Source organism: Otolemur garnettii, unplaced genomic scaffold (assembly GCF_000181295.1).
Source record: "Otolemur garnettii isolate 467f Iridium unplaced genomic scaffold, OtoGar3 scaffold00045, whole genome shotgun sequence".
NCBI classification, from domain to species: Eukaryota; Metazoa; Chordata; class Mammalia; order Primates; family Galagidae; genus Otolemur; species Otolemur garnettii.
This window is the reverse complement of record NW_003852440.1, coordinates 3,417,909-3,435,016: the sequence shown is the minus strand read 5'-3', so window position 1 is coordinate 3,435,016 and position 17,108 is coordinate 3,417,909. Positions and strand designations below refer to the sequence as shown.

Sequence of the window (17,108 nt, the reverse complement as noted above, 5' to 3'; positions counted from 1 at the left end):
TTGAGCTATAGGCGCCGAGCCAGAAGATATTCTTAATAACTGATACAGATTTCAACTTGTTTTTTTGGCCAGGGCCAGGTTTGAACCTACCACCTCCGGTAGATGGGGCCAGTGCCCTACTCCTTTGAGCCACAGGCGCTACCCCAGATTTCAACTTTTTTACTGATGTTTCATACATATTAACAGTTGTTTTTTTTTTTTTCTATTTTGTTATTAAAACGTCATTTCTGTGTTTTCATTTCTGATATAAATGATACGTTGTCTTTTTTGTCACCCACTCCCCCATTCTTAGTATCTGGCACAATAATATGTGTGTGATTAATTGATATTTATTGAATTGAATTAATAGTTTACTCATCATGATCAGGCAATCATGTACCACGTTTAGAAAAGATGTTTTTATAATTTAAAAATATAGTGCTTCTAAGTGAGACCAGAAACACTAAGATTCGAGTCAGCAACACGGGACAAGGAGAAAGCAGGTTGCCATGTGTGAGGCAGGCTCACACCTGTGTGGGACTTTCCACTTCCCCAGGTAGTTCATAGATGTCACTGGATTTCGAGTCTCTCAACAGTTTGTAAAGGATGTGGTATTGCTATTGCAGAATCAAGAAAACTGAGATTCATAGTAGCTATGTGACTTCAAATCACTGGCGTAATTGTAGGGCTAGGATTTGATTTCAAACCTTCTAACCTTATCTGCTGCCACTTCCCCTCGGCTTATCGCACTGTAGCTGTACAGTCTATTCTATTCTCTGAACACGCCTACCTAGTTCCTGCCTCAGAACCTTTGTTTTGCTCTAGCTTGTTCGCTAATACTTGGAAAGAAGCCCTTCTGCTTGAGCCATTTGTTGGTTCCTCTTATTTTAAGTCATGGCTCAGATATTTTCTCATGATCTGGTTTTGAAGGCGCACCCTGTCCACCTTAGCTAATGTTCTCCCTGTACCCCACTTACTCCATGACACAGTCCTTCAGGCTGTGCCCTTCCTGACACTAACTGTATACAATCTTACATTGTATTGTTTGCTGGCTTATTCATTGTCTACTTTTCTTGACCAGGATCTAAGACCATCTATGTGGGCTGCAACCCTCTGCCTTGATCACTGTTATCTTCAGTATCTAAACCAGTGACTGGAGCATTATGGATACTCAATAATATATTTGTTGAAAAGGAGGAAGAGGAAGAATGTTAATCTAGATACGAGTCTCAGACTTCTTCATCACTGGAGGGTTTAGGACAGAGTACATCTATATGAAGTCCCTATTGGAGTAGTCCTGTTAATTGCAACCTGTGCTCTTTGGTTTTCCTCTTTGGGGATGCCAGTGTACCACACTTATTTTAGCTTTAAACTGTAGGACTCCAAAACTAAAGGCCAAATAATTTGAGTACAAAAGCATGGGAGCTGTTTAGGTTGCACAGTTAATGCTGTGAATTTACCTTGATGTATTTGCAGGTAGTTCCTGGGAACTCAAAAGGCTAGAAAAGAAACACTAAATTAAACACGTATACTACCTCTCCAGATACAGCTAGAATTTAGAACATCTCTCTTTAAGTTTGCATGCCAGAATGTAATCACTGAAGATAGATTGACCCAAATCAGAACACCCGAATGGTACCATGTCTTTTGAAGACTTGTCTTGAGGATACATCCCTCTTTGTGTAATGTGTGTGTATGTGCAATTATGGATCGCTGGACGTTAGGATGGAGGCAGCTAGTCAGGCAGTGTTGTTTGTGTGCAGTCATCACGGAGTGCACTTACACAAACCTTGACAGTGTAGCCGACGACACGCCCTCCCGGGACTACACGCCCTCCCGGGTAGAGCGTGTTCCTGTACGGAATGCTGTAGGCAGTTGTAACACTATGATAAGTTTATGTGTTTCTAAACATATGGAAACATAGAAACGGTGCAGTGAAAACATGATAAAATTAAATTAAGTAGAAGAAACACACTCCAAAATAACAATAAAAAGTATAGCAAGTGCAGTACTACATAAACTAGATAGTATAAAAAGTATAGTACAGTAGTAGGATATACAGTCTAGTAGTAGTGTACTAGGTCATAGGAATTTTTCAGCTCCATTATAATTTTATGGGACCGCAATCATATATGTAGTCCATTGTGGACTAAAATGGTTATTTGGTGCATGATTGCATATAAAATACATTTTACCATAAAATAAATAAGATAATTATATAACCTCGCTACTACCAACTTTACAAGTTTGATGGCATTGCGGGGAAATCTACTCAGAACAGAGAATAAAATGTGCTCGTACGCCTCTAGCAGGTCATCTTTGATACCCTTCAGCGAAAGTACTGCGGGGAGGAGGTGTTTTCTTCTCTGGTGTCCCATGTCTCATCTAGGACCTTGTACACAGGAAAACTACTTGGGGGTTCATTTTCTATGAGGTTCTGAAGGTCTCTAACTTATTTTCCTTGTGGGTCTGACAGTACTCTGAAAATACTGGTACCTGAAGTATACAATGGATATTTTTATTTAGCTAATTCAAATGCACTGTGGCTCTTGAATAGTAGTAAGGCTGGGAATTTGAAATATATATTAATATGAAAAGTAAAGATGATTAAAAATTTAACATATAATTTGTGATTTTGATTTCTGGGAGTATTCATGTTTCTTTATCTTTTTATTCTAGTTCTAAAGAATATTCTTACATATAATAAAGAATTCCCATTTGATGTCCAGCCTGTCCCATTAAGGTAAAATAAACATTTATATTTGTCTTTTAATTTTATTATCAGTTTTGTACCTATATTTTGGATATTTCTGGGTTTTTTTTTTTTTTTTTAAATATCAGCTTTGGTTTTTGGTTTTGTGAGATGGGGTCTTGCTGTGTTGCCCAGGCTGGTCATGACCTCTTGGGTTCAAGTGATCCCCCACGTAGCTGGGATTACAGGCATGTGCCACCACTCTCTACAGTTTAGGTATTATTAATATTATTGGCATAAACATTCTTTCAGTATGTCAACATTTTTTATATCAGCACCTTAGCTATGATATGAGTTGTGAGATTTCACTAATATATTCAGTTTCATAGCTCACTGTTTTTTCTGCCCCTTTCCTTGCAGAAGAATTTTAGCACCTGGTGAAGAAGAGAATTTGGAATTTGAAGAAGATGAAGAAGAGGGTGGTGCTGGAGCAGGGTCTCCGGATTCTTTCCCTGCTAGAGTTCCCGGTGGGTATCACTCATTAAAAATAGTATTTAACGTAAACTAAGGTTGGAGTGTTTGCAACTTATTTTGATATTTGGTAGTGGGGGAGTAAGTGAAACCTCTACAAAGCCCACGCCAATCTTGGGCAAGTTTTTGTGGCCATGTTATTGGCAGTAGCTGTTTTATTAGTGTCAAAGTATCTGTAAGTGTCTGTGTCCAGAGTCTGAAACGCACTTACATGTTCAGTGATTCACTAGGAGGACTGAGGGCTGAACACATAGTTAGGATCACAGCTAGGCTTTGGTACAATGAGAGAACCCAAGAACAGAATCAACAAAGGGAAAGGGCATGTTGGCAAAGTCTGGAGGAAACCAGGTGAAATCGTCCAAGGATCCTTTCCAGTGGAGTCACGTAAGATTTACTTAATCCCAGAAATAAGTTGTAACAATGCGTGAAACGCAAAATGTTATCCACTAGGGAAACTCAGTAGAGGGTCAGTGCTCAAGACTTTTCCTGAGGACTGATTACTATATTTTGCCATGTGTAATGCAGCCTGTCTGTATTCCTTGCCCAAACTTTCAGGAAAAAAAAAATTTGTTTTAATTTTTTTAATCAAACTTTTATTTGTTTATATTTAGGTAGTTGTTTTTTGTATTGTAAAGGAATTTTAGTGTTTATTTTATAACATTATGGTACAAGAGTATACTTTTAATGCATAAGCATAAATAAAAATAATTAAAAATACTTATATAGATAAGAAATTAGTACTACCCATGTATAGAGCACAACCTTATTTTTCCCTCAGAAATTTGGGCAGAAAGTGCACATTATACATGGCAAAATATGGTATGTATGTGTCTTCTGTCAAGCACAGACCGAAATTCCAGACTACGGAAGGAAAGCAGGTGTTCAATGCAAACCACATCTGCACAGTTTAGGCACAATGACCAATCTTTTATTTATTTATTATTATTTTTGAGACAGAGTCTCATTTTGTTACCCTGGGTAGAGTGCTATGGCATCGTAGCTCACAGCAACCTCAAACTCTTGGGCTGAATCAATTCTCTTGCCTCAGCCTCCCGTGTAGCTGGGACTACAGGTGCCCTGCCACAACACCCGGCTACTTTTTAAAAGACAAGGTCTCACTCTAGCTTACACTGGTCTCGAACTCATAAGCTCAGGCAATTCACCTGCCTTGGTATCCCAGTGTGCTAGGACTACAGGTGTGAGCCATTGCACCCAGCCCTTTATTCTTTTTAAGACAGTCTCACTCTGTTTGTCCCAGACTATGGTGCTGTGGTTATTAGCTTATTTCACAGCAACCTAAAACTCCTGGGTACAAGCAATCTTCCTGCCTCAGCCTCCTGAATAACTGGTACTATAAGCACCCACCACAATTTCCAGTTAGTTTTTCTGTTTTTAGTAAAGATGGGGTCTAACTCTTGCTCAGGCTGATTTTCAACTCCTGAGCTCAAGAGATCCTCCTGCCTCGGCCTCCTAGAATGCTAGGATTATCACTGTGCCTGGCCTCACAGTGACTATTTTTACCAGAGGATAGTGGAACCCTCCTAAATTCAAGTTCCCAGATGCTAGCCATGGGCTGACCTTACAAGCTGGCCTTTCTAACAGTAACAGTCGTAGGCCTGCTGTGTTAACTTTTCTCTGCATACTGTTGTAAGTACATCTTCAGTTAATCAGCTCACGACGGTTAAAACTGGACCCTAGAGGAATGGATACTAAGCAGTTGCCCTATCCCCTCCTATCTTGTTTTAGGGAACCAAAGACTATACAGCAAGCCCTTTTTATATTTATGGAAGATCCTTTTCTCCCTGTGAGTAATCTAGGCAAGTACACTGGATAAATTCCTTGCGTCTCCCAATTACTGCTTTGCTCTGTCTTGTTCTTACACAGTGCACAGTTTTTATTTCTATTAAACTAGTTCACTTTAGGAGACTTAGCAATATGCTGCAATCCTATGATGCTTTCTTCTATTTCTTTATAAAATAGGATAATAATAATGCCTAACTGATAAAGTTATTGTGAAGATTAAATAAGGTTCTATTTGTAAAGTATTTAGCATGGTACCTTTCAAATGCCAAATATTAGTGATGGCTGTTATTCGTCACAGTTCTAAGTGAGGATAGCAACACCCACGCCACAGGATTATTGGAAACATTTCAGGCACCGTAGATGGTAGCTGTTACTGTTAATGATGTTTCTTTGGTATAGGGCATTATTTCCAGTCTGCTTTATGAAGAGAGAACTGTATTTTTCTTGCTTTTGTCATATTTGTAGGAAGTTTCGAGATTGCTGGGATGGTGAAGTAAATTATTTTGCTATTTTACGGTATCAGTGATTTTATTCCATTTAAAACCATGTGCTGTAGCTACCAGTCTTGTAAATTTCTGTCTGGTTGGTTTGTTTACTTGCTGTACTTCTGTAGTCAACAAGAAGCAGGTGATATAAATCATGCGGCAGACAGATTAAGGTCTTTATGGGGTCCCGGTTGCTAAGTTGAAAAGAAATTTCTACCACAGGTTAAGTTCATTTGCCATGTAAGGCGAAACCTATTGTAACATTTCATTTCAGAGATACAGATAGTTTCCTAAACCCTTCTAGTCCCTGAATTTTTCACTAAGGATAAGAAAAAGTTGTTGTAGTTTAATTAGCATTTATTTGGTTTGGGATCATATTACCTGTGGCCTGTACCATTGAAAAATAACTTATAAAATTATATTCATTGAAAATGTAATTTAAATAGGAAAGTACCATTTAACTTAATTATATATCAGGGAGACGTTGTTACCCCCAGGGAACCCAAGATTTTAGTAATAAGTAGGCTGTCTCTATGTTGTTGAGTCAAGGTGGCTCTAGGGATTGTGCGACTTTTTTGAAAGTTCAGTATTATGTACGTAGAGAGAGAATTCGTTCTTTTCAGTGTGCAGCTTTATGAGTTTTGACAAGCACATCTACTAACCGCTGTCACTCTAAGCTAATGAGGTTGGTATGTAGCTATGGTATGACCAAGAGTAGATTTTTCCCATTTAAAATTAAAAATAACTTTTTAGCCAACCTTTCTTGAAAAGAAAAAAAAAAGAAGTATTTAAATTTATCTTTGATATGAATCTCTTTCCTTCTGAAAAATTTAAAATCTCTAAGGCAAACATATAACCAACTTATCCAAAATGAGAGTTAACTTTTCTAAAGGTAATCTTTGTAGATTTTATTTAGAGAGTTTAAATTTACAATCTATTACTTGTAACCTGAAAATTAAAACAAAGCCAAGTCAGGATTTTATACAAGACTTTTAAAAACATGTACTTATAAGTAACATGGTCAAGCTCAAATATAGGCTTACCAGTTTCAAAGTTATTATATATATGTGTTGCTTCTTCATCTCTTAGTAGGCTTACGTATGTATAAAACTAAGTTATTTTTGAATCTCAAAGTAATAAAATTTACTTCTTTAATATCAACCTTATTTCTTGCTGTATAAATACTCAATTCTGAGTTGAACTTCAGAGATAAGAAAATACGGATTTTACTTTTAAGTTGAAAGGAAGCGATTTCTTGCTCACAAATGTAAGAAGTTGATAACTATGTAATGTAATGGTTACATAGTTACATGTATGTAAATGTAAGGGCAGTGTGTTCATTGCTTTTGTGTGTGTCTCAGGGCAGTCTTCTCTCAGAGAAATCCAGAACATGTGTAGGGACCAGGCCGTGGACATCATCTAAGTGCATAGTTAGACCGCAGCACACAGAGTTCTCCCTCCTCACTCAGTCTCAGGTTCTCGGGCTGAGCAGAGGAATCAGTCTCCCGCAGGCACGTGTTTGTGCTGAAAGGGAAAGAGAATATGGTTTGATTCTGCTCTGTAGTTTCCCAGCTGCTTTTCAGTGGACTTGTTCGTCCTCTCTCTTGCTCTCAAGCCTACGTAGTTTTGGAAACATTTCAAGATATCCTTTTATAATTTAATTGTTTTCTTTTAAATTTGTGAAGTCTATCATTTGAATCAAAAGATTTTCTTCAAAGGTTTGCAGAGCTCTGAGTTCTTGTGAAATGGGTATTGAGTAGGCTACATTCTGTGGCTCTTCTTATTCAAGGCACTCAGCCACATCTGGTCTATTCTTTCTTGAAAGTACTCTAGCACCTCGCCTTTCATCTTGACCACCTGTTGGCAATTCTTCCTTGCTTGCTATAGGAAATGATGGATTACTGATTTTTAACTAGCAACCCCACATGAAGTATGTGCCCCTGACTCATGCCAGGCTTTGTGAGTTCATTAAGTTATTTTTTCCCAGCTGTAATACAGTGATACTTGTCAGCCAACCATGATTCAAATCACATATATCTGATCAAGGAAAGATAGACGCAAATGAAATTTAGTAAATTTCTGGCAGCTGTCAATAAAGAAAATAAAACAAATATGTCTTTTTTTATACATTTGACAGCACAAATATGCACTTAAAAAATTGGATATCAGAGAATCTCAATAGTATCAGATATATGAATTTAATTAGAAGTAACTTAAATCTAAATCATTGAAAACTGACAAAAAATATGTATGTTATCACATATATATGATAGTACTTAGTTTCCATTTTGGACACCTGATTGAACTCTGTCCTAAATATATGGATAAAAACTTACATAATTCTTGTTCACGACTTTTTTAAAAAGCACCATGCCAAAATAATGACTAACTCACCTCTCATTGAAGTAGCAATGCCTGTGACAAATATCTTAGATTAAGTCAAACAAATAAAATTACTTAAAAAACAAACTCACATCACAGTCTTTTCAAAAGATACACTCCATAGTAATTTTCCTAGAAGTCATTGCTGCTTTAACATTCTAATCTATGTAATAATGTACTAATATTTTGGAACAAAGGCTATCATAACAATTCCTGTTTTATAATAGTAGGAGAAAAATCTTCCTTTTGTTGTGATGTGTGATGCAAACAACAGCAATAGTTTTTTTTTTTTTGAGACAGAGCCTCAAGCTGTCCCCCTGGGTAGAGTGCCGTGGCATTACAGCTCACAGCAACCTCCAACTCCTGGGTTCAAGCGAGTCTCCTGCCTCTGCCTCCCAAGTAGCTGGGACCACAGGCGCCCGCCACAACGCCCGGCTATTTTTTGGTTGCAGCCGTCATTGTTGTTTTGGCGGATCCGGGCTGGGGATTCGAACCCACCACCTTAGGTGTATGTGGCTGGTGCCTTAGCCAGTTGAGCTATAGGCGCCGAGCCAGCAATAGTTTTTAAAGCAAAAAGAATAAGATGAGTAAAGAAATGACAGCCTTTCTCTTCTATATGTGAGGACAGGGCCCGAAAGGTTTTCTCTGACTTCAGTTTCCTTCCATGTAACCCCAGCCTGCACAACTCTAGGTTGGGGGCTCCTTCATAGTCCAGTTCCCCACAGACCTTATTGTCCTGAGCATCTTTGGACGCACACACAGAACGACGTGAATGTAAGAAGATCCTACTCTATGTGAAGATCTTCGTTTGTGCCAGCTTCCTTTTGGAATGAAAAAGTCCAGGTGAGGGCTGAGGGGCTGGAGAAGCTCCTCCGCCTTTGTCTGGTCGCTGGACACCATGACAGTCCCCTGGGGACTCAGATGCATGATTACCTCCCCTCCCCATGGTGACAGTGGCTATAACATGTTTGGCTGCCAGGCGCTGTTGCTAGGTCAGGACGCTTTCACATAGTTTTCAAAACATTGATTAGTTAGCTAGTGTTTGCTTAACAAACTTGGCCAATTTTGTGATGTCACTTAGAACCTTTCTTATCTATAAGAGTTTTGACACTGGCACCTCAGTGAAGAAAGCCACAGGTTGTGATAGTGTCAGGGTTTTCTGTGTTTACAAGAGCGAAGCCTGTCAGGGAGCCCCCTGTGAGTGGCAGCACGGTGCCGGTGGTAGTGCGGCCCCTCAGAGGCATGTGGGAAGATGGCTGCTGGCAAATCCAGCTGGGGCTTTGCTTGTTTGGAGCCTTTGCAATGGACAGGTTTTCTTGATTTCACCATTCTTGATGGAATATGTTTTATAAATGCTACTGGCATGACATTCATTGGGAAAATCTGTAGACTCAGTGCAGAAACTGTTTTTATGGTTTATCATGAAACCTCCTCAGCATCATATGTGATGTCATTCAGATGTCACTTTTTTGTACTGTTGAGAGGGGAATCTTTTAAATTTCTTGTACTTACTATAATTTCACATACGAGCATCCAGCATCATTATATTCTCACCCACTGTGTGATTTTTCTTTCTCTGGGTGTTTAATTCTGCTACTACATAATTTGCTTTCTGAGACTTTTTAACTGAATATGACTTTTAAAAAAATCTTTCCTGTTTACATACTATCAGAATCTCAAAATAATTAGCACCCTTGTCAATGGCTGTGATTTGTAGTTAAGTGATTTTTCAGGTTTTTATAAATTGTTTAGCAATTGTAAGTTATTTTCTGCAGATGATCAACTTGGAAATTGTCAGCCCAGGCATAATCTATTAGTAAATAATTTTCATCATCAGACGGACTTTTTTTTTTATCTTCTGATGTACTATTGCAGTGAAATGACTCAGAACCTTGAAATTTATCATTACTACCTTATCAGAGTCGTCTTTATGCTTAGGCTTAGAACCTTCCTCTCCTGACTCATTTCTCTTCTTTAGAAATCACACTGAATTGAAAACTTCCCTTCAGTTTTCTTCAATACCAGTGGATCATGTATGCTCCTGTGGTGCTGCGTTAGGGGAGGTTGGGGCAGTAAATCAGAAGAAGCAGCTGACATCAAAAGAGACCCAATCGAGGGAACATAATCTCACTGCTCATGGCATTTGAGAGTCCGAGACCTGTCGTAAAATTGCTCTAGGGGCCGCCCAGTCTCTGTCTGTCACTGTGAACATACATTTCTCAGTGCATAAAATCTAATGCAGGGGCTGCAGATGGTGTAGTATTATCCTTGTATTTTATTTCACTTCATGCGTATTATAAGGCATTGATACATATCTTCAGGTCATGTGTTTACTAGAGCATAATAACTTCAAGAGCTGTGAAATTAATTTATTCATTAAACAAAATATTTCTCCAACAAAATGTGTTTATTACCAGTGAAAACGACACAAAAATGAACAGTTACCCAGACTCATCTTTTAGAATGTTTACCATGTAGTCAGCAAGACAGAGCTAAAAGAATATTGTCATGGAAGGGGGTGTGTGTCTTCACACCTTCAGAAGTTTAACCCTGCAGGGAGAAAGCACATTGGAAACCATCATGAAATGCCTTGAACAGACACCTCTTTCTGTACTGTCTATGGTCTTAATTACATAACTTCAGCTATTTGGGGTAAAACTGAACCTTCCAGTGAAATGTCTTACGCCCTTCATTGAATTACGGAAGAACTATATAAATTGTATATCTTGAAATCTCTGCCTCTGTATTACATGGGTAGAGATAAATATATTTAGTAGTTAGACTAACCTTTGCTATGGCCTCAGGCAAGAAAGTTTTTTGGTAAAAAGGAAAAAAACTCTAGCCCTGTATTTCAACTAAAAGATTTACCTAAAGGTGGAAACAATTTTACATAGGGAGAAAATAGTCTATCATAAAAAGAAATTTGGTTATTGACTTTGAAAGTTAGATAAGCAGTTACCTTTTGTCTGTCAAAAACAGCCATGATCAAAGTATTGCCAAAAACAACATAAAGTGGAAAAGACAAATAAAGGACTAACACCCTCATTAAATGAAGAAAATTTTGAGTTGTGACAATAAAGACCAAAAGTATATTAGAAAATTGGGGAACAAAAATAGAAAATTGGGCAAAAGACATGAACCAATAGTATACCCACCCAAAGATACACAAATAAATAAATATACAAGAAACTGAGCTTCGCTTATAATAAAAGACATGCAAATCAGAACTACCATTGCTGAGGCTATCGGGAAACAGGTGCTCATTCCTCACTAAAATGTAGTGATTCCCCTGGGAGGGGAATTCAGCAATATCTCAGCAATAGTAACAATATACGTTTCCCCTTAGCCTAATAATCCCACTCCTAGGAATTCATTCTGAATGTTCCTCTATAGCAGGCGTCCTCAAACTAAGGCCCATGGGCCACATGCACCCCGCCTAGGACATTTATCCAGCCCGCCAAGTGTTTTTGCCGCAGCTGCCTGTCCTGCTTAGCAGCCGACTCATCCCGGGGCCCACAGTCCGGCTCTCCAATGGTCTGAGGGACAGTGAACTGGCCTCCTGTTTAAAAAGTTTGAGGACCCCTGCCCTACAGTAACATGAAAAAAAAAAAAAAAACAACACTTGTATACATACCAGGTTCTCTCTAGAGGTGTTTTTAGTAATGGTAACCTTTTAGAAACAACCTAGTTGCCATATGAAGATAGGCTGAGTAAACTATGATAGGTAAAAATCCTAAAGGAAATAATTAGGAAAATCTCCATGAACTGTTCAGTGATTTTCAAAATATGTGTTAAATTAGCAAAATAAATCAAAGTAATTCCCATTTGAGCAAACTGAGGAGAAAATTTTCTCATCTCAAAAGATGGCAGAAAAAGTCTTCAGTTAAATTCCAAATCCATTCATGATTTTAAACAATATTTAGCAGACCAAGAACAGAGAACATCTTTAATCAGATAAAAGGTAACTATGTAATACTTACAGCCCCAAATCTATTTAATGGTAAAATTAAAAGCCTTTCTTTTCAGATCAGGATCAAAACAAGGGTGCCTACCATCTCTTTTCATTATTTTAGAAGACCTACTTGGTGTTCGATGACAAGTAAAAGAATTAAAAATTTACAGGAGAAAATACCTCTCTTTGCAGACATTGTGAACATGTATATGGAGCATGCACAAGAACCTGTATATTAGTCATTAGTGTTAAGAAGAATGTGGTTCCTGGGTTGAAATGTTTACGTAAGAATTGATTCTATCTCTATAAATATGCAACAGTTTCTAAGAAAATGAAATATAATATTTTAATGGTGTCAGAAAATATCAACTACCTTACCAAAAAATTCAGCAAAAGAGGTGTAGAACTTTTATGAAGAAAATAACAAAACTTTATTGAGAGAAATTAGAAGTCTAAGAAATCCAGTTCATGGGTTGGCAGCAGCAATTCATAAAGCTCTGACTCTTTCTAATATTGATCTGAATTTCACTGCAACTCCCATAGGTTTGGGGGGTGCTTTTTTCTTTGATGTTGATGAGGAAAGGAGTGGAACATCTTACACTGTAAGATTATTCAATTAAGTACATAAAATGTTAAATTGTAAATTATATCTCTGTCAATGGTAACTAAAGGATTTGTTGATTAATTCTAGTGTATTTCTCAAGCTGTAGGGTAATATAACAAATGTCTAACAAGTTTTTCCTATTTGTGTTCTACTACTCTGTATTGAGATATAAAATGTGTATTTGAGTATATATGAAGTGTGTGTGTGTGTGTATATAATATGACTATATTATATTATTAATTATGTAGTAATTTACAATTAAGCTTCCTGGAGCGATTTGAATTTTTAACACGCTTGAATTAACAGTTTCTACTGAATTTGTCCTGCTGAATTTCTTCTTGTGAATGTGAGACGTAGAAATGTAAATATATCTTCTATGGAATTACATATTTAGAAAGAATGTCAAGCTTTGGGGAGTTTTAGAAACCAAAAAAAAAAAAATGCCTAATTACTAAGCTAGTTAAGTCCGAGGCTACATCTTCTCTGTGTTTATTAAATATTTACTCTGAGGTTACTGGTAGAGCTCACTTGTATCGCTTTTCTCTGTTACCAGGTACTTTATTACCAAGGTTGCCGTCAGAACCAGGAATGACATTACTCACTATCAAAATTGAGAAAATCGGTTTGAAAGACGCTGGGCAATGTATCGATCCCTATATTACAGTTAGTGTAAAGGGTAAATAACTCTGTCTACATTTTTTTCCTCTGGCAAATTTTGTAATGTTCTCGTTTGGAACAGTTTTTCTTTTGGAGGGGGGAGTCTTATATCTGTTACAATGTTTTACAATGAGGCAAAACCCCTAGAAGAAATTATCACTCCTTCATCAAACATTTCTGAGAAATTTACTACAAGTATTTTCCTGTTACAACTTACACTCACTTTTGGTTTTTCTTTGTGTATGTCTTTTCATTCTTAAAATTCTATCTAGGATGCTGGCTAGATATACACGCTGTGTGAATAAATAAATAAATTTTTATTTATTTTTTGAGACACAGAGTCTTACTATGTCACCCTTGGTAGAGTGCTGTGCCGTCACAGCTCATAGCAACCTCAAACTCTTGGGCTTAACTGATTCTCCTGCCTCAGCCTCCCAAGTAGCCGGGACTATAGGCACCTGCCACAACACCTGACTCCTTTTTTGTTGCAGTTGTTTAGCTCGCCCAGGCCAGGTTTGAACCCGCCACCCTCAGTGTATGTGGCTGGCACTATAACCACTGTGCTATGGGCGCCAAGTCTACACGCTGTCTTTAACAGCAAATACGCCCTACATGATACAGGTTAGCAAAATGTCCTGCACATTCCAAGGGTGTGTAGTTTTCTTTTCAAAACCCAGTGTTCTGCTTTCCTTCCCCCCTGCATTGGGCCCTATCCTTCCTGTCCAAGAGAACTTTTTACATAGGAGAGTCCTGCAGAGGTGAAAGAGACTCAGGCCTACAATGAGTCGTCAGTGAAGATGGGGAAATAGAACACATCTATCCCATTCGTGCCTTGAATACACTCCTATGGGGCATTAAAAAAGTGAAGTATTTCCTATCCTTCACTGTGGTACTGTGGTGATGAAGCATGATTTTCCTTAGGATTTGGTTTTTTCTCCTATCTAATGTGGCAGTCCATTTATTCCTTAAAAATAACTTTTTCAGTCTTTTTTTTTATTGTTGGGGATTCATTGAGGGCACGCAGACCCAACTTTTTCAGTCTTTTAAGAGGCAAACTGTAGTAGCTGAATTCTAGGTGCCAACCATTTTATACAGTACACTTTATCTGTAAAGCACTTAACAGTCTTTTAAAAATAATTATTGGGTAGTTGAGAATGAAGTTGTTATACTCCTACCCAGAAATAACTGGACAGTTAATCTAAGTGTTTACTTTAATCTGTAGTTTGAGGCAAATCAAATAAACAGATATGGGCTGAAATTAAATGGAGGGAACTTTCATTAATCATAGAAATAAATTTAGACTCATGGGTTCATTAGTACAAATTAAAAGAAAAATAAATTTGGCCACAGAGAAGAATTTTTTTTTTATATGTAGAGACTATTATCTATAGCACTAATGCTGTGTACTTTAACTTTTTTTAAATAAACTAATTCCACAACAGATTATATATAGTATGACACTTTAACTTCTGATGTTATCGACTATGAAATACATGGTGTACTGGAAAGTATATTCTGAGTTGTAGTTTGCTAGGCTGTTTGCAAAACTGCATAACTCATTCAGGAATATATATTGTAACACAAAAATATTTAATGATAAGTAGTCGATATTAAGTTACCGTTGCATACATGTTGAACTAAAACATATCTTTTTTTTTTTTTTGAGACAGAGTCTTACTTTGTCACCCTTGGTAGAGTACTATGATGTCATAGCTCACAGCAACCTCAAACTCTTGGGCTCAAATGATTCTCTGCCTCAGCCTCTGGAGTAGTTGGGACTACAGGTGCCAGCATCAACACCCAGCTATTTTTAGAGACATGTTTTACTCTTGCTAAAGCTGTTCTTGAACTCCTGAGCTCAAGTGATCTACCTGCCTCAGCCTCCTAAAGTGCAGGATTACAAGGCATAAGCCACCTTGCCTGGCCTAAAACATATTCTTATAAATGTCTTTAAGGACTGAAATACTCAAATATACTAAATTGTTTTAAATCCCCTAAGACAGGTCTATTGAATAATACATATACACACTGAGTAGTCATTAAATGAATCCATGTCAGATTTGATTAAACTGGGAGATTCTTGGATCCAGGAAACTAAAACCATACATAATAACTTCATATACCATCTGGTTGGTATAGATCAGGTTATAGCAAATATAATGAGAATTTAGATAATACATATAAAAATCTGTCTTTGATGTAAGAGTTTTGTTGGAGCTCTCATTGTCTGTTTTTGGTCCTCTGACAGGACAACAACAGGGGAATTCTGATAGTTGAAAAGCCTTTCCAAGCCATACACTTGATCTAAGTTGGAAATTAGGGACAGGGGCCCCATTGTGGCATATCATTTACATTTTAAATTTTTATTGCACACAAAAATATAGTGGCCTCTTTCCTAAGGAATACAAAAAGTTATTTTTACCTCTTAACTATAAAGATCAAATCTTGTTTTCCACAGCTTTCTTTTTCTTATTTAGAGACAGCCTTGCTCTCTTGTGTAGGCTAGAGTGCAGTGGCATCAGCACAGCTCACTGTAACCTCAAACTCCTGGGCTGAGCGATCCTCCTTCCTCGGCCTCCTGAGAAACTAGGATTACAGATGGTATCACCACACCTAGCTAATATTTTTGGGTTTTGGTAGAGATAAAGTCTCACTGTTCCCCAGTTTGGTCTCGAAATTCTGACCTCAACTGATCTCCTGGCTCAGCCTCCTAAGGAGCTGGGCCTACAGGTGTGTGCCACCATGCCTGGGTAATTAAAAGAATTTTTTTGGTAGAGACAAGAGAAAAGTGTAGAGATGGGGTCTCAGTCTTCCTCGGGCTGGTCTCAAACTCCTGGCCTCCAGCAGTCCTCCTACCTCAGTCTCTCAGAGTGCAGGATAATAGTCAGGGGCCACTGCACCCAGCCACAAGCTTTCTTTGGTGCCTGGTCACAGCAGGGCTTCATCCTCTCCTCCGTGTCTTCCAGGCCCTCTCTACTCAGCTGTGTCCAATCCCTCAGTGGACACCACTCTTCGGGTGCCCCTCACACTAAACATCATTTCTGTTAGCCTGGGAATCTCCTCTCTGCTTTCTCCAAGACTCTTTAGGAAATGTAAAGCTCTGTAGTTTGCAGTTTTTGAGTCTGTATATTTGAACACTCCTAAAAAGAAACCTACTTTTTTCTCTCTAGATCTGAATGGCATAGATCTAACTCCTGTGCAAGATACTCCTGTGGCTTCAAGAAAAGAAGATACATACGTTCATTTTAATGTGGACATTGAGCTCCAGAAGCATGTTGAAAAATTAACCAAAGGTTTGTAATCATAATTAATTCACATCTTACGGACACATCTTGTTGGTGTCTGTGTGCATAGCAGACCTAGCACAGTTAGCATCTGGCGAAGCAAATATCACACAGTGTTTATTGATTTGAAAGAAATGTACATTTGTCTTAAATGTGGAAATTAGGAATTGTATTATCTAGTTTTACTGACACTAAAGTGTTGGGGAAGGACGAACTCCCTAAGGATCCCGAATGATTAAGGCTCTAATAGGTAAAGAACAAGTTTTTTCTTCTGGTTGAATGTTTGGGGTAGAAAGACACCATAACTTGTGCAAAAATAGGGAAAACAACAGCAAATTTATAAAACAGTGAGGTTACATTTCCAAGGTAAACAGTTTTTAGGATTAAATGCTTCCCTGCGGTTTATATCCAATGGGATGTATGTTCTCCAATAAGAAAACTTTAAATCTCTTTATCACCTGAGGTTCACTTGTAGTTTCTGAAATTTTCAAGGTCTGCAGGAAGCTTGTATAGGATGTGCAGATACTTTTTGAACACCTGCCTGAGCCTCTAGAATATGTGTTATTTGACCTCTCAAACCTGGTGCCACTGCCTCCTCTCTGCTACCTCTAAACAACTTTACTTTCCACAGTTTTGCTACAAGAGTGGTCCCCATAGCAATTAGAAGTGTTGTCTCCATAGCAGTTAGAAGAGTGGTCCCCATAGCAGTTAGAAGTGTGGTCCCCATAGCAGTTAGAAG

General features: G+C 38.0%; 1 protein-coding gene across 1 annotated transcript in view; it reads left to right on the top strand.

Moving 5' to 3' along the window:
* AIDA (axin interactor, dorsalization associated) overlaps positions 1 to 17,108 on the top strand; it is a 44,200-nt gene that overhangs the window by 21,496 nt on the left and 5,596 nt on the right. Inside the window, exons 5-8 of the mRNA XM_003790961.2 lie at positions 2,659 to 2,722; positions 3,092 to 3,198; positions 12,982 to 13,104; positions 16,256 to 16,378. Of these exons, the coding sequence (XP_003791009.1) occupies positions 2,659 to 2,722; positions 3,092 to 3,198; positions 12,982 to 13,104; positions 16,256 to 16,378 (417 nt within the window). The remainder of the gene's footprint in view (positions 1 to 2,658; positions 2,723 to 3,091; positions 3,199 to 12,981; positions 13,105 to 16,255; positions 16,379 to 17,108) is intronic.